The sequence below is a fragment of the Pygoscelis adeliae genome, unplaced genomic scaffold, assembly GCF_000699105.1.
Source record: "Pygoscelis adeliae isolate BGI_AS28 unplaced genomic scaffold, ASM69910v1 Scaffold155, whole genome shotgun sequence".
NCBI classification, from domain to species: Eukaryota; Metazoa; Chordata; class Aves; order Sphenisciformes; family Spheniscidae; genus Pygoscelis; species Pygoscelis adeliae.
In genome coordinates, this window is record NW_008824932.1 from 4,078,298 (window position 1) to 4,096,891 (window position 18,594).

At 41.0% G+C, this 18,594-nt stretch overlaps 1 protein-coding gene across 2 annotated transcripts in view; it reads right to left on the reverse strand.

Moving 5' to 3' along the window:
• Nucleotides 1–18,594, reverse strand: part of DOCK10 (dedicator of cytokinesis 10) — a 140,464-nt gene that overhangs the window by 62,114 nt on the left and 59,756 nt on the right. For both annotated transcript variants that reach the window (XM_009325057.1, XM_009325059.1), the window contains exons 8-14: nt 14,631–14,814; nt 12,888–12,973; nt 10,599–10,682; nt 9,327–9,482; nt 7,579–7,800; nt 6,724–6,846; nt 6,025–6,107 (exon numbers count right to left, since the gene is read on the reverse strand). In XM_009325057.1, the coding sequence (XP_009323332.1) occupies nt 6,025–6,107; nt 6,724–6,846; nt 7,579–7,800; nt 9,327–9,482; nt 10,599–10,682; nt 12,888–12,973; nt 14,631–14,814 (938 nt within the window). The remainder of the gene's footprint in view (nt 1–6,024; nt 6,108–6,723; nt 6,847–7,578; nt 7,801–9,326; nt 9,483–10,598; nt 10,683–12,887; nt 12,974–14,630; nt 14,815–18,594) is intronic.

Below are 18,594 nucleotides of genomic sequence, written 5' to 3' on the forward strand. Positions count from 1 at the left end.
AAGATTTAATTAAGACATTCCAGTGCACTTTGTATATCCCCAAGGGTCACACATGCTGGCTGGACTGGATAATGTAACAGCTATCCAAATTAATGAACCTTGGATTCAACCGTAGTATTCAAAAACATTGCTTAACAAAAGTAAAATGTTCTTGACACTAAGTGCTGTTCTGTGAATCATTTGGCCAATCTTGCTTCCTTAATTTACTTCTCTGTTCCACTGCCAGCGAGAAGAAGAATTGATGCCAGCACAAATTGTTGCCAGATGCAAAATAATGGAGTAAACCTTTGGAAGAGGATCCCAAGGATAAGTATAAATGCATCATGTCTTAACTTCATTAACGAGAGAAGCACCACTATTTCATTTCTTTGTAACTGTAGAGAATAATTAACTCTCGTCTATCAGATTTTTGCCTCCAGCAGTTAGAGGGAGTAAGGTCCACACCAACATGCCATGTCAAAAATCTGAAGTTATTAGGGAGAAACCAGACCTAATTTCTGGCAGCCACCACTTACTTTACAAATCCTATTAAACTGCTGTCAGAAAAAAAAAAAGAAAGAAAAAAAGATAAGATTTAATAATTATTACGGTATTGTTGATACTATGATATTTCTTGGACTCAGCACTGCTTCCTTCTCCAGACTGGAAGAGAGGACTAGAACATTCAGTGAGTGATTTCCGCCGTGCCACTGGGCTCTGCAATGTGATGCTGAGCAAACCCAGGCTCTGCTGGAGCTTATTAACTAATTCCAGTGCAGGCTCTGACACCGAGCAAACCACTGCTCAGCACAGCAGGGCGTAGGGGCACTTACCAAGGCAAGGTTGGGGATGTCCATAGTGTAAAAGGAAAAAGAACCAGGTCTGTGCTGGAAGTAGCTCACTGGGGGTCAGTGGTGCTGAGCACTGCCTCCCGGGAGGCTCGGGGACACGGCATCGTCACCTCCTCCCCTCCGGCCACTCTGGTTTGGAGTCACAAGGGCTTTACGGAGTCCTCCTGCCTACAACCGCTCCTCCCCAGCATCGCTGCTCCCTGGGTATCATATGCCCTACCTCTAGAACTGCTCCTTGTCAGCTCAGCAGCATATCCCAGCCTAAATAATACACCCAGGACAAAATCAAAGGCACGAACCCAGGTATCCGCAATACAAAACAGGTAAGTATTTTTATCCCTCCAACTTACACACAACATTCCATTTATGTAAAGCTCTTGCCACTACAAGAGCAATTTAGATGCCCATTGAAAACATGATAACCCCTTCTTAAAAACAGGTATGTTTTATTTATGCACTCAGGGAAGGGCTAGATGGCTTTCTGCTGGTCAAACCGTACTGGTGTCTCCATGCCCTGGCTCATTAAAGCTGAAGAACTGCCAGAGCAGCAAGTATTACGTGTATTACATCTGCAGTTAAGCAACCGCAATCCTATGTTTTGCTAGATCCTTTCGGGCTGCTGGGTGCAGGTGGAGCAAGAGTGCTCCTTGTCACAGTGAACACACTGAAGGCACTTGAGAATGACAACTGTCACATCGAAGAAAAGGAAACGTAACAAAACACTTCCACAATCCAGGAGTCCAATATTTGTCTAATATCTTAAGGAATCCTTACTGCCGGTTACTTATTTACCAGAGAGATTTTAGTAAGAAAAATTTCACGGAACTAAAATCCTGAAGAGATTCTAAAGGTGTTAATTTAGGGGAAAACAAATTAACAGATGTCACTAAAGAAACTGAAACATCATCTCAATATTTAAGGTGCTTCTATGATTCTACTGTTCTGACATTGTTAGCTGATAGTCCACAATCATGAAAATTCTTTAAGCACGGAAAACCTACACAATGTTCACAATTTAACACTGAAAAAGCTACTTTTTAAGTAGCGGCTTACGATTTGTGAAAAAATTGCTCACCTCCAAGGTTAGAGATTCAGTGTGAGATCTGCAGCTACTGTAAATCAGTGCAGCCTCACTACCTTCAGCTACATCAACCTACGCCAGCTGAGAACCGAACCAGCAGCTGCACAAGCTCTTGAAGGATTCAAATATTAGGCTCTAAAATGTGAAGCTCACGAGGGTGGGGCAGGTTTGAAAGAACAGCGGAGTGTAAAAACTCATCTCCGCGAGTGAAGTGTCCTCACACCTACAGTATGTAGCTCAGGCACATATTTGCAAACTTTGGCAGGTCTGGCAGGAATATGAGAATGGAAGATGGATTTGACACGCTGTAATTCTAACACATACCATAATTATACCTGCGAGAGCATACAGACACCAGATCCCACCAACGCCAGCAAGAAATCAGGGAGGAACCCTGAGTCATGCTTTTGAACGATGCTAACAAACTGGATGCCACATAAGCTAATTAAGAGTTTCAGTCACATGCACAATACTCAACTGTCAAGATTTTGGCTCGCTGAATGTATACGTAAAAATCACACTGTGGCCATCTGTAACTGCTTTAAGGGGGGAAAATTTCCACACAAAAACAGGAGTGTGGTTAATGCCAGAATGAAATAACTGGAAAACACATTTCCAAACCCAGGGTTTTGCTATTTATCATAGCCAAACCATTTTTTCCCCTGTAGTGTGATAGCCTCCTGCGGGAACTTCTATTTTCAAGCTGTGAAAATAGAAATAGATTTTATGGGGCCAAATCATACTTTGCTTTTACCAAAGAGAGTCCTGAGTAACGTTAATACATAGATAGATGTAAATGAGTGCAGAATTTGACCCAACGAACTAAATAAATTCCTTGTGCAACATCACTGATACCAACAAGTTCACACACGTGGTGTATTTGGTCAACGGTTTTTAATCTATTTTATCTCATAACATGACTTATAATGAAAAAGTTTAAAGGCTGATAAACACACCCAAGTATATTTTCTGTAATTAATTCTACAGATGGGAGGAAAGCTTTTTAACGGCATGGGCAGTGAAGCACCGAATTAGGATGCCAGCCAAAAATGCTGCCTGCCGGAACAGAGGGATGTCCACAAACCCCAGCTATGTCCTCTGCCCATGTGCAGGCCACCCATGTAATGCACACACAATAAGTCTGCAAAATGTTGAACTGCCTGTGCATTTGCTAAGACCACAAGCATATATTCCCATTTATATTTGGGAAATCACAGCCAGAAATATTGGCTAGACAAACATATTTAGGAATGATTTGATCCTGTCCTAGGGAAAGCAAAAATATACTATGATGCGGAGCTCTTTTCGATGTTATTTTCTAAGCCTGTGGACTGCACATTGAAAAAGGAACCTGTAATTTTGGAGAGAATACCCAGTGAAACAAGTCATTGCCATCTCTGAAACTGAAGAAGTATGGGACTAGAGCCAAGGGTTTCCACTGACAAAAAGTCTCACGGAAACAGACTGAGGAAGGCTCAGACTCCCAGGTATTCCCATACCCACTGTACTGAGCATCACACAAGGAAGCTCCTCTCAAATGAAGCCCTATTGCTCTCGTCCTGCCTTATGTCCTTTGCCGCATTCCAGCCTGTGCCAATTAACCATTCTGCATGGAATTCCAAAGAGAAAAATCTCTGTTTGTTACCCAATACATACTGTTGGGTGCAACAGCAGCAACTGCTGAGCCCCACTTAGATGAGCAGTAGTTAAGTAGAGCAATCCATCTATAGAAAATGCTTCTGCTCACATGACTGTGGTGACTGGAAGCTGCTGCTCTCACACACCACGTTACCGGAGCTCAAAAAACTCACATGCAGGTTTAAATCTGGTGGAGCACTATTGATTAGTCAAGCCTGATCTAATCAAGATTCTACTCCTTACTCCAAATCAACATGGCCCGTTAGTACAAAATAAATTTATGCAGTTATAATACTATGTCTGAGATGACCAAGGAGTTGCCAACTGGTATTTTAATGATAAAATATCTGAAATAACACAGAACTGGAAGGAGGGGAGAATCTTCTGAAAAGCACCTAGCTTGACAGACATTTAAGGCGCTATCCACCTTGCAGGGATAGAAGTGAAACTTCATTCGTGTCTGTTAGACGTCCCTTAGGCAGAGCAAGCGCAGACCTGCAGCTACAATTCCGGGCCGAGGCGCCGTACTACGTAACGCGCTTGAGCAGTACAGCCGCGGCACATAACACAGCCCAGCATCTGCGTACCGGCACAGTACGGCACAGCCCGAACCCTCCTTCTGCCTACTCCCTCTCACCGAGAGGCAACGAGGGGTTGCCACTTGGAGAATGCTATGAAAAGGAAATGTACTTCCTTCAAAATAAGTAGAAAACCTTTCTGGTTTTTTGTTGGTTTTTTTTTTTGGCAAGAAACACTCCGAGATAAGATTTACTGAAGATACAGAAGAATGTTTTAGCCTTCTCCACATGCATGAGTGACTAGCCAGACCCTGAACTACTCAAAATCATCATGCCACCAAAAGATAGCTACAGCAATGACTGAGTTGCAGGACATCGCGCTGATGGTACCGCCACAGAGCACAGGCAGGCAGGACAGGGTTAATAAAAAGCCTCAAGTCAGTCTGATGCCAAGCCTGCACCTCTTGCCGTTGTACGGTCCATTACACGCTAAAAGTAGCTCTGTCAGCCCAAGAGACACCCATCAATATAATTTTGATGAATGGTGCTTTGGCTACACAGAGGTAGTAAATATTAATGAGTATCCTTGAGCTTGCGATGACAGATCAGAACACATTATCTGCCTTTCTCTTGAGCACGCACGTACTTCTCCTGTTCCTATTGGATATTGACAAAAATGTATGTCAATAAAAAAAAAAAAATGAACTCTTCAAACGGCCGCACCTTACCGTGTGTTTTCTTCTTTGCCATCTAAGCACCTTATTCTAAAATCATAAGCTTTCCCCTACATGCGGCAGGGGAAACTGTGCACCTCCGGTGCTCCGTACCTCCACACCAGAAGCACGCAGCCACACAGCTATCCCTCACGGTCACGGGCAATGCCACAACGTGACTTTTTCACCTAGCACGCGTTCCTCCTTCCTCCCAACAGCTTCAGGCAGCTCTTCACCTGGCCTGCCACGGTCAGAACAGAAGCCACGGAGGAGAAGGAATGCTTTCCCGCGGCAATCGACAGCTTTCCTTTTTATAGGGAATATAAAATTTTATATTCCCTGCTCTATATGCATGGCAGAAAGAAGGGAGAGCTGTCACAGGGAGGGTCTCAGGCAGGGAGCTCTCTCCTCCCAGGGCAGCAGTAAGCCGAGGCAATTACAGAAGACTGAGAAGGAAAAACCAGAGAGGACAGAGAAAGGAATTGCACGGAAACTCGAAGGGAGAACAAAAAGCAGACAGCCATATCTGCTTTTGTGAGTTAATTTGGTAGAAGGGGATGAAGAGGCACAGGGGTGCCCCAATCTTGAAGGTGAGACCAGCAAGAAATTATCCAGGAGGAGAGAGGGAAGGAACAAAAATCCATTACTGCCATTGCACTGACCCGCAGTAAAACCCAACTGACCTGCCGAACAAGAAAATAACAGCTCTCTGTCACCTACTAACCACTAAAAATGCAAGAGTACCTGAAGCATAATCCCTCAGTATCACCCCCAAGGCACTGTTTTAGGGGCACCATAACCTCCAAATCCTTGGTTAGATTTTTCCTGAACCCTGACAGGCATCATAACCAGAAGAGAGCTTCAAACTTGTGCACCTATATTTTAGGTGGCCGTTGCAACTCTATTTCAGATCGTAGAAATTCCATTTCCTATCTTTGTAGGAAATTCTTGTGAGAACTGTGACTTTGAAATCTCTTTGGTAATTTCTAGCACCAAATCAGTGGTGGAGCTCATGATAAATTGATATTCTGTCAGCCACCTTTGCTACTCCCTGGCAACTTCACTACATACCTGAAGAAAAGATTCCACCACAGTTAACATTTAATGAGAAAGTAACCGGCGTTCAGCTGTGTGAAAAATAGGGCAATGACATACTAAAGCTGCAGGACCTTCCGGGGATACACGTCCAAGAGCAGAATAAGCTATAAGATGCTTATAAAATTATAAAAAGAGCTAATACATACCTCACTGACCAAGCAAATGGCATGCGGTATTTCCCCAGCTTGCTGCAGAACTGCTTATTGGATTTTAATACCTTCTGTGCACACTACAAAAAAGAAAATATGAATTATTTCATCAATATCATTGTAATATCTGAAATGCAGCACAGAGTACATCCAAGTACTCCTCTGCTGAAGAGGCTGCAGTGTCTGTAAAATAACTTAGCCTGATACTGCCCATAACAGAAGGTTCTGGGTGGGCAGCAAAGACATCACAGATGAATATGATGCTGCTGATTAATTCAACCCCTTCAGTCAGAACACTGTTAGTTACAGTTATTATTCCAGTTTTCTGTAATACACCCAATGCAGATGCACTTGCCTGCTCTCAGAGAGAAACAGGTGCCTACCCCAACTTCGCTCGTATACGAAGTACGCTAACTCATAATTTCCAAAAGATTGCTGAAAGAGGATTTCACTCTGCTATGACATAACTCGCATAGGAATGCGCCACGAATGGATTCATACGTTGCAGACAAAATGGTACTTCATTCAGTCAGTCAGTGGAGCTTGGACATTTGCCTTCTTAGGCGTGGGCCTCCTGTGAGCTTGTCCTGTTCAGCACCCACACGCTGGTGAGATTCGTGAGCACAATTTGCAATGCCTTCAGCTTCCAATAGGCTGAGGTTGACCAAGAAGGAACTGACGTTCCTGTTACATTACCTTAAAAGAATCAGGATTCTTAATGTAAGGTTCAGCACTGCTGGCAATGTTTCCCGTAAGCACCTTTTCTATTTTTGCCACCAATACGATCTCAGAATGAGGATTACTTATGGAGAAAAGAGCCTGTGGATAAGAGAGAGAGCAGTTAGAAAGTATATAGCAATACTGGAGAAATTAAATACTGCCAGCGCTCTCCGTTGGTGGAAACAGTAACAAACCAAATTCAGAAAGGATTATTGAAGATTATTAACTCTACATATTCAATACAGCCAGACGGAAAATAAAATCTTTGTGCTAGTGCTGAAGTGAGCTTGTGCACATGCAGCACCTTGCAAACAGACTGACTCAAGCCAAGAAGCAATATGACCACGTTAAGCATCACCTAACCTAACTGTTCCTCTTGGACAGTACTTAAATGCCGGCCTAAATTAGTCACACCTCACGGGAATGACAGGGAGAAGAAAAGGTAGCGTATGGGGTTTCAGGGTAAGGCTTACAGCAAGAATGTGGAAGTACTTTGAGGATAATGCAGCATCTAGGCGTTGCTTCAAGTTGCGATTTTGTTTGGCTGGTTTTGGGAGAGGTCAGCAAATGAACCCAAAGAGCACGGGAAACGTGGGTGGTTTCTCTAAATAACAGACACTAAGTTTTGATTGTAAATGGTTTTAAAGTCTATACAGGGAGCTCAAAAATCAAGCACCTGTATACAAGTACCACTGATACACAAAAAAAGAGTATTCTTGAAAACAAAAACTACTAGTAGTACAGATAAATTCTCTGATGAAAATTAATACTACTACTGACCTAAAATAAGTCACACGGGTCACTAAGTCATGCAAATCACACGTGGAATACCTGTTTTGGGTATTTCAGCCATTCTTCTGGGAACCCCTTGACCTGTGGTTCTTCCATTTCATTTGAGTCTATATTTTCAACAGTGCCATTTTCTAATGAAAACGAGGAACCTGAAATCATCTGTCTAACGAGTGTGTGGTTCAAATCCACATGAAAATCAGCAGAGATCTTCCTGCCATCCCTGACATCATACAGCGCCACGCTCACAAAGAAAGGCTCTACCTGGAGAAAACACCAGAAACATAATATAGCTGTAACTGAGAGCAAGGGGGTAAATATCTTTTAATAGGTTCCTGCAGCTAGAAAAAAAGAAAGCAAACAAGTATTATTTACAAATTATGAGATTCATTAAAAACAAATGCTCACACACACCCCTGCCAAAGTTAGTTTCCAGCCATGTGATTTTAGGGGCTTTTAAAGGTAGTTTGTTAATAATGCGCCAGAACAGTAATTGACAGCGAACTTAGGAACTCGGAGAATAAAAACCAAATGTATTTGTCACAGATAATTATTAGAGTAAATGAACAGAGCCCCAGAGAAATATGTTACAAGATTTTTAGAGTAATTATAAAAGAAAGAAGAGCGAGAGTGGACTTTCCAGGGATCGTCAGAAACGCAGCACAAAGATGACAAATAGAAGTAGATGAAAAATGTTTACTGGTACAAACACAAATGCGTGGCTGTATTATTCTGTGGGAAACACATGTTCCATTTTGCTAGGAAACCAAGAGCATTCAAACCGCTCTGACAGTACCCACTTATTCTATCGCATAGTACCAGGGAATTAAGTCCTATGACTGTAAGTAACCTCCAAAGAGCCTCCATAATTCTGATGAACTAAATCAGTCTGAGAATAAGAATAAAACCTTCTGAGCTGTCCAGAAATCAGAATCTTAAAACTTCGGAGATAAGGAACAACTCATGGCAGGTACAATATTCTATGCTTTTTCAGCCTCTGTAGTGAATTATTGCGTGCCCTTGGTACAGTTATCATTACTCTATTTAAACAGTTATTCCAGTCTGCCAAAAAGAAGTATTGATTACATCATGCTGAATATGCACTCACTGTAGAGGTCATCTCCAAATGAAAAAAAAAAAAATAAAAAATCAATGCCTCATATGTAATGTATGAAAGTTGAGTTGCCAGGACACTAATTTCTCAAAACTTTCCTGCTTCAGAGGAGAACTAACTCAGAGCTATGGACTGACAGCTACATCTCGCTTTACCCTGCCCCTTTTTCTTAAAGTAAGAATAAGCAAAGTTTTCTGTTTTGTCCTGTTTTTAGCTGGGCTATTCCACTAGATGAAGCATCCAGTCCTTTCTATTTTGCCTTCTCTTCTGTAATTTAATCTGCTTGGCTCCTGGTCTCTCTCTGAAAAACAAAACCAGTTCACCAGCAACTGATATTCAGTTGCCTCCCTACATAGGTCTTGGCAGTTTAAACTTGTTCTCCTTATAGCAGTTGTTAAGAATCCTCAAGGATTTTAACATTTTTAATTCCCCGTTGAGCTTTAGCTAAAAGTCTGCAATCTAAATCAGCTTCAGAACGTTTACTGAAAAGCTCATCAGTTTCATTATTCAATCCGAAGGGATGAGCAGAGGAGGAGTGAATGCAGTACGCGTGCATGATACAGCTTTCCTTTTATGTTCTCTTTCCAAAGCAACAACTGCACAGAAAGAGACAAAAAAGAAAAAAGAAAAAAAAAAAAAGAAAGAGAAAAATCACAGGGAAATGAGTGAAGCTTACATTGGTTGAAGGATCATTTTCATTTTCAGTAACGCAGGCCTGGAGATTCAAACTGAGGGATCTGCAAGTTATCAGGATCCTCTTTGCAGGCTTTTCTTCAAATGGCTTAATCACCGAGTTTGTCCCTGGAAACTCCTTTTTCTGAGGATTCAATGACTGAAATAAGTTGGGCGATTCGTTATACATGGGAAAAGCATGGCATTCCAAAACTACGTAAGCTTTTTGAAGGTCTTGACAATCACTGAAGCACCCGAAAACCTCAAAACGTCACCGCTGATATCTTCACATTACCAGAGTAAATGTGTTATTTCTAAATTTATAGATTAGGAAGCAAAGCAAAAAGATTGCCCGAGGACATATATAATGCCAGAGGCAGAATTAGGGATCCAAGTCAGGTTTCCTATAATTTTAAAACAGATTTTTTTCTTGTTTACTTACTGCTTCTGAAACTTTAGCTTTTAATTTCCTCACACAGATTAAACAGCCTCATATTTTCAGACCGTAACACCACATTTTAGGATTAGATTTCAAACCTTTCCCCTCCTTTCCCCTTACTTATACACCACTCCACTACTCCAATTCGCTTAATATTTTTAATAATGGCACTACAGTTGATTGACAACAGGTTCAAGTTTGTATCAAGAGATGCTGATCCTGATTTTACTGAAGTCTTGTTTTTAGCTAAAATAAAGTCTTCAGTTAAATCACCGACAAATGTACATTCAGTGCAAGGAATAATATTCTTTGAATCATGAACTCTGACACTAAATGATAAGCAAGCTGAAGACAAGAAGAAAAGCAACCTGCACTTCCTACATTTCCAGCTAAACTTTTTTTCACATGGATAGCCTTTTGTACCTCCAACTGTACCTTCCCACTGCTTTTTATACCCATTCACGTTTTTGTAGTCAAATTCAGTGTAACGAATAACAATAAAACCACTGTTGTTCTAACATTCCCAGCCCGAGAGAAGGCTCTGCTTCTGTAATATTTTCAGTTTAACGATTCAAAGCTTAGCTAGACTGGCTAGATGACCTCCAGAGGTCACTTCCATCCTCAACCATTCTGTGATCAGATATGGGTGGAGTCTATCCAGAAATCTCGACGGACTAGAGACAGCTCCCCTCACCCTTCAAAGCTGAAGTCTCGGGTACACCCAGTTGCTTGCTGAACTCCCACCCACCCTGGTGGCTTAGCTAACCCAGTTAGCTCAGACCGCCTGTATTTTAAAATTCCTAAGAACTTGAAAAAAAATTAAATAGTTTCACTTACTGCTATATCAGGATCCAAAGAGAAAAGATTTAGTCGCTCTGTATTTCGAGAGGCTTTCACTGTTTCTTCTGTTTCTGTGATGTACTGTGGTGATAGATAATAAATTAGTTTTCTGCACAAGAACAGAAATCCATAGAGTTGTTAGGCTTCTAAACGAATGATCAATGTTTCACTTGCAACAACACTTCTCATTTCTGCAGTAGTTATCCCAAAGCACCTTCAAGCACTCTTTGAAGGTTATATGCTTGCGAAGCAGGGATTTTCAGGCCATGATATACTTCTAAGGAACCCCCAAATAGATCAATTAAGTAATTCAAGTTCATATATGTTACCAAAGAATCCGTGGTGTAAGATGTCAGGACGGTGGATCATTGCACTAAAATCACTTTATGGATTCCCAAGTTGAGATAAAAAGCAAACCAGCCCCACAGAAAACCACTTGTGGGGTTGAGGGCAGAAAGGGGAGCAGGGAAGTGCAGCTCAGCCTTACAGGTGGGCAGACACACAGATTGCAGCGTGTCACCCACAGGGAAGGCTGGGAGTCCTCTCCCCGTCCATCCTCCTGCCACAAGGCAGGATCAGTCACACCCATTTTATTTCTGAGACACATGCCTAAGTGTTAATAATAGTTAATAATAAGCTCTCTGATGAAACCGACTCAACAACTTCCCGACGCCACCTGGTGCTTTCCTACCCTGCCTTCTAAAAGTTTATCCTTATGTCTAACTTTGCTAATTTTTTCCCCGCTATTTAAGCCAGTTCATCCCACATGTGAAGGACGCCCCACACATTCCCTTCCCCTTACAGATCCCTCATGGATACCTTTGAAACCTTTTTTCTCAGTCTAAACATGCTCACTTCCTTCAGTCTTTGCACTTTGTTTTTCCTAACTTTTCTTTATTTTTTCAATCTCTGAACTATTAACGGAGCCCACAACTTTCCTGGTTGCCGAGTACAAACCTTGGCTGACACGGTACAGGCTATGCTCTTTTTAAGGTCCCATTCAACGTTTTCTGTTTTCCACAATAGCATGACACTGCTGACACACATTAAGTACCCAGCAGAAGCAGCACAGCAAGACCAAGAGCTCTCCGTTCGCCTCCTAACACGCCCCCACCCACGGGCTGACTTGCAGAAGCAGGTCCTGATGTGTCCCCGGTGTACTGGTTTAGGTAGAGATGGGATCAGGAGATTTACCTGCGATGGGCTAGGGTCAGGCCACAGATCACTGCTGCAGCCAGGCCTATAGAGCAAGGCAGGGGGAAACAGGAATTAACCGTATAAAGGGCAATACAAGCATCGCACAACATGGAGACCTTCTGTTTTAGCCTTGGAGGCCACCAGCGGTCTTTGAGATATGTTTAAGATACCTTTGAGATATCTGCATTAACTAAACCATTAGAAAGTACCTATCCACAGACGAGATGATCGGATACTACTGTTGTCCTTAATACATAAACTCAGTGACATTTTATCTGGTTGGTTGTTTGTTTTGTCTTTATTTTGGGTTTGTTGTTGTTTGGTTTTTGGTTGTTTTTTTTTTTAATCTAGGTTACCGCTTCATATACATGAATACAACCTACATTAAAATGTAGACCAAATTCTGTCCTCGTTTGCATATACAGCTTTCAGTTCAAATCTGTGGGAGTAACATCCTCAAGTAGCATTTGGCTGTGTAGACAGATAGTATCTACAGTAGCTCACTGACAGAAGATTACAAACAGATCATACATTCATTTAAGAAAAAGCAGTGAAATATTTCCAATCTAGCTTTTCATCAGAAAGCTTCTTAGCACCATCTACAATTATCTCATCCACATGAAGCAGTTTATGAGATCCAGAGGACAAAACGCCTCCCCTGATACTACATGCATCTTTCAACGAAATTACAGAAGGCGATGAGCAGTTCACAGCTTGTTTCCTTGCAAGTCACACAGGAAATCTTGGCTCTCCAAGGGCCAAACTCTTCTGAAATGCAGTTAAAAAGAGTAAATATTTCACAGATAACTGCAGGGACCAGAATCTTACTGACTTCACAGGTCTAAATCAAACCGCGCTAGGGAGCACTCACTTCCTTTACATCCAGTGGAGCTTTTCTCATTTAAACAAAGCCATCAGCTGTTCAGAAAGAAAATTACTCCTGTCATTTGTCATGGCTCTAACAACCACAAACGGGCTGTGCTATATTTTCAAACCTTTCACAATATTAATTATCATCTATCGGCAGGCATTTTTCACCTAGGTAGCACCTTCCACTAAGCTTGTAAGAATAAACATAACTTGGATTACTTTTGCGAAGTCTGGGTGCAAGGTGTTCTCTGAAGAATCGGTCTCTTCTTGAGAGCAATCATAATTCACCGAAACTTCTGCAGGGTCTTGAAAAGAAGAAAACAAATTGCAAATGTTTTTATTATACTTGCTATTACCATTGGGTTTAAAAAAAAAAAAAAAAAAAGAGAACATCTATCCCCATGCCATTTCTTTTCATTCCCTTTAGTACCATCAGGCTAATAAATGGAAGAGATACTAATGTAAACCTCTGTCCTCCTCAACCTCATCTCCCGCTGGTGCTTACTGTAACTTAGTCTATATTTAAGCTTTCAAACAAGAGGCCTGACTCTACTCAGTGAAACATCTGACACATTCATACATGACAAATATTCATGCCCACAACAAAGACACCTTCCCTGGCTCTCTCGGTCCCTTCTGAGGCAACACCAAGGGTTTACATCAACCAAAAGATTTTGGACTCCCAGTAAAGGGAGTCTTCAGTGAGGCAGGCAGGACCTTACCTGCCCTTTGGGAAGGGGAGGGATGCAGTCTGGACTCCATGAGCTGCAAATCTATGGATCCAGAGAACAGCACTATACAGCAACCCCTTTGCTTCACTTAGCTCACCAGGGACCGTTCTGCTTTCGCTAGGTAATTCAGCCCAATGTGAAATAAGTCATTACAGCCATTTAGGGCTCTTCTGCCAAGAAAGCATCATGCCTTTTGACAAGTTAACTCCATAGCACATTCCTGTTGCTTGTTATCAGGGTTTTTACCAGTAGAGACTTCTGTTTTCTGTTAGCCTTATGTCTCTGACCTTTTATGCACATATTTCTTCCTGTTTCATTAATATCCCTTATGGGTGGGATTTCCAAAAGTACTTCTCTGATTCTAAAGTGCAAGTCTCTTGTGCCGCCAAATTATAAAAACATCTTTGGCTATATGAAGAGTACCCTGTCCCTCCAAAATCAGAATTTGTTATGAACACCAGGCTAAAGCCTTCAATTAGCTCTGAACTTCCCCAAGATTCAGATGTGTGTGGATTCAAAGCTTTCATTCAGCTCAGAGCACAAGCAGTTCAAATCTGTATTAAGGTTTCAAGTGTTTTCAGTCTTAGAATTTCAGCTGGGGTTCATCCAAACTGAACATGGATTTATTATGTGGAGGAATGAGTTACTGCCACATGAAGAGTGCAGTATAACAGAGCATCCAATTCTTTCTTCCACAGTGAAAGCATATTAATACTCAAACTCACAAAAGCAAGAAATGAAAAGTCAATAAGCCTCCAGGGAAAGAAAAACACAGCTGGGATATTTTTAAAATTATTAGCTCCAGATTTTTAAAGAAAACAAAACGCTGGAAAAAGAACTGATCTAAACTCTCTCCAGCACAAAACTCTTTCAAACCTTCAGACTCCCAAGACAGTAAAACACAAAGTACTAGCAAGATCATTGACAGAGAGGACTATATTTGAAAAAGAGCTGCATATGCAAAGCCACGTTGCTCCTGCTGACTTTGTGGGGAGCAGCTTTACCTCCCCCACAGCCTTTTGAAAATGATCTGTGGGGAGTTAGCTGACATTGTTCAGGGATTGCCAAAAGACTGGTGCTGCTTCGTCAGAAATCAGTAGGTGCAGAATCCGTTACAGACTCAGGCAGTTAAAATCATTCAATAGTGGTATCTGAAGGTTCAATTTTTTGCATTTGATCAAAAAAAAAAACCAAAACCAAACCCACAATGCAAGAAACTATTCACTCTTACCAAGTTTCAGGTCAGTGAGATCTGCACTTTTCCTCTCCTGAATGGTTCCCTCTGGATTTATTTGCAGGATTTTGTTGAGAGTGAAAATCCAGTCATCCATATCCTGCTCATTTTCAGCTGCCAGCACAAAGTATGTGAGGTCATTCATTTTCAACTCAAAGGCATGTTTCCTAAGCCTGTTATTCTGTTGGAACAAAAGGAAAAGAAAAATAAAAACTAGAACTAGTTATAAAAAGGTACTGAAAAAGGCATCCATAAGATGGACTTGTATGTGGCCACTCCTTAAAAAGAACATTCAAGCAAAATTCAGTAGCTTTAAAGAAAATCCAAGTAGCGTGATATTAACGCAAATTTACGTCAGTGTATTGTTGGGTCTTTGTGCATCTAAGATCTTCTGTGGCCAAATATACGTCTTCTGTTTAGCCATAGAAATCTAAGTCTATAGACAATAACACTTCACACTACAGTAGGGAATACCTCCCAAGTGGAGTAATGAAAGAGCTCTGGTGGCGAAGTACAGCATTGCTACAGGAGTCATAGCTGTCTGGAGAGAACATCTCTAAAGCCCAAGTCTCCTACACCTTACCAGCACACCAGACACTCCAAAAGATACTAAGTAGTGCTAAGTCATACGAATATTTGCTCAGTGGGAACAGGGCCGAGTCACCAAATTCAAACTAGCAAGCAAGCGAAGTCAGCACGTGGTCAAGGACTATGCCATCCCTGACTGCTGAGGTTGGACCTGAACTGGTCAAAGCTAATTGTGAACAATTTATAAAATCTTCTGTTTCGAGACATTTACAGATGCTGCTAACGAGCTACATAAAGGTAACAATTTCTGAGCATTGACTGAAGTTAGAAACATTGTCGTTAGGATGAGAACACTTCTACATAATTTTATTCTTTTTATATTTTTCTGAAAGAGCTTCTGGATGATATGACTCTAAACTTGGAATAGAGATTAACCAGTAAATCTCCCCAGAAGATTGCAACAGGACAAATTCCTCCTCGTGAAGAGATTACAGTGGGTACTTCCCACTGCCGCCTTTGTGTTAGAAGGATTTTGAAAACGACTAGGGCGATTTCAACAATTCTTTGCAGGAGGCAAAAGGTGATGTGTTCAGTCATTGCACTGCTATCCTTTTCAAGTGCAGAATAAGAACCAATGCCCAGTATACTGGCAACAGATTGAGTTCTGCGACTGTATCTGTATCACCAGATTTCACCTGCAGTAGATGGTTAATCCATCAATTTCCGTCATAAGAATTAACAGGTGCTTAGTTACTGAAACAGCTCAATAAAATTAAACAAAGTGATGTGATCTAATATAATGTGCTTCATTCCTCAAATTTATCAGATTAGTGAGGCTTTTATCTCTTAGTCTTATGGAAGCAGTTGCATCATTGTCTCTCCTCCTTGCTTAAATCTGAAAGATCAAGCGTCCCATCCCTATTACTTCATCAAACTTCTACAACCACTGACTATGGCCATCAGTGTCGCCGTTTTGTGTTCAATGTTCCAGAAAATTGGCAACACTTTGTTGACACATCTAACCTTGGAGTGATGCTGACAAATGAAAAACAATTCATCCACCCCATAACTGGCCATTTCACTCAATTTTAATTTTCTTCATTAACAGTCTCAAATAACATGACAACGGTATCCTGCAGTTCTCCATACTATAACTATTTCTCAGAACAGTCCTGTATCAACAAATTACTAAGAATAGCTTCTAAGCCAGATGGTGAGATGACAGTGATATTTTTATTGAAGAGGAACAGAGGCAAAATCTGATACTGATTAGCAGAGGAGGAGACTGGGAACCCAAGACACTGAGAATAAAGTTCCATGAACTTTTTTTTTCCAGCAGCAGAGATGATTTAGAAGATTCCTACCCAATCTGTTGTTAATCACTTGCTCCAGTCCCTGTATTACATGTCATGACCCAGCTCAGGAATCAGTTAAGACTGAACAACTTCTTCTGGAGGTACTCGGGTCAGAGTCAGTCAAATCTTGGCTCTTCAAACTGACTTGGGATTGTGTGTGTGCATGTGCATGCGTGTGTGTTATTTTTTAGTTCCGCTACTGGAAATTCTCTTGGTAGGAAATAGTTTTCCTCCCAATTACTTTATTGAGGTGAATATTCTTTCAGGGATATAAATTTTACCCGACATAACCCAATTATTCACCCAACATAGGGTAAGAATAGGGTTGGGTTTTGTAGCAATTGGTTCTCGGGTGTCCAATATTTTTCTTGATCCTGAAATCACTGTAATCCTCCAAGCACTGCATACATTCAAATTAATGTAAAACAAAGACTAAAATTTCACTGAAACCTGTTTCTATTGATATAACATGAGGGCTTGACCAAGAGCTAGAAGTTGAACAAAACTATGTCAAGAATCTTAGGTAGTGACCACTCAAAACTTTTAAAGATCGTGTATTTGTATAAGTGGATTATGTATACCAATTTATGCACAATCTATAAAGAAAAATGCTATGTTTCAATTTATCTTCAGAAAGTACAAAGAGCATTAAAATGAATGCATTTCTTGTCTATATTATGTACTTCCCCTTACCGACATGGCCAAGATCTTTACATCAGGTACTGTAACGCTATTAGACATTATCTAATAGAGCAATACATCTCGCATGCTGAATCTTAAGAGCATTAGGGCAGGAAAACTTCAATATCCACTTTTCCATCTGCACTTCAGACTTCTGGCAAGCAGATGAGATCTACAGCAAAGTCTTTGTTTCAAATCTAAAGCCAACTATTTTCTTCCTGATCAGTTAACAGGAAAAAAAAAAAAAGTACCATTTCTCAGTTTGCTTCTCTATAAGTCCTTCCATATGGTATGTGGACCTTGAGGTTGACTTGTAATCTTCAACACTTAATTTCAAGTTTAAAATTTCTTCCAGAAGGAAATAATACAAGATTCAAAAAGAAACTATGGATAAGCTATAAATGAAACATCAGGCTAAGCCTAATGCCTGCAGGGTCATTCTTCCAAAATAACAGAATTCTTTTGGAAGTATTTTGTATTTTATCTGGAGATGATTTCTCCAGGATGTTTACTACAATTTAGATATTCAACCTCTATCAAACAGGAGCTCAAAGTCATTCACAGAGAGTTAAATGATTTACAGTGGTATTAAAACTCATTAAATCAGAACTTTCACATCACAGTTTTCCTCTAAACCTTCAGTTTTATCCAACTCTTTCTCCATATTCTATGGTCTCCCTGTTTATGGCAACTGTAAGCCAGGTTTTGTTTTTCAGCCTTATGATTCTAAGTTCATCACAGATTTCGATAGCTGATGATACTTGCCCTATTACCCCTTGGCTAAGACTCTCACTTCTTGCTAGTGAAGATAGCTGATAAATTTGTGCATCCCATTCCAAATGTCAATCAAAGAACAATCACGAAAACTAGTGTCTGGGGGTAGACGAGAGGAGAACATACAGTTCAAACAGTTTGGGACAATTTGCAGGAACACTGTAGGTTTAGAAGGCAGCTGTCAAAGTTCAGAAGGAGGATTTCAAAGGTTTCTTGAGCTTTTTTTGTCAGAGGTTAGTCAAAAAGGCCAGAAATCTTGCAGTCAAGACATTTCTGCTATCATGGAGTGTCATCAGAAGCAACACAGCTGAACAGGCACCCTCCGGGATAGCATTAAATCTGTACCTAAAAACACACTACAGGGATGTTCAGGGCTTAACCAGAGCTCTGGCTGAGACCCATCTTAAAAGAAAGCACACACTGCCAGCAAGCAGGAGCAAGCAGTAATTTCTAAACAGGATTTCTGTTAAGAATCTCCTCTACGGCTTCTGCCACACTTCCAAGCTACCTGTTAGGGTCTTTCAAGCCAATGGACTGACACAGGTAAACATCATTGTCCTTCTACATATTTATCTCCACCCTGTCTTGCATCTGTTTGGCAAAAAAAAATGCCCTTTTGAAAT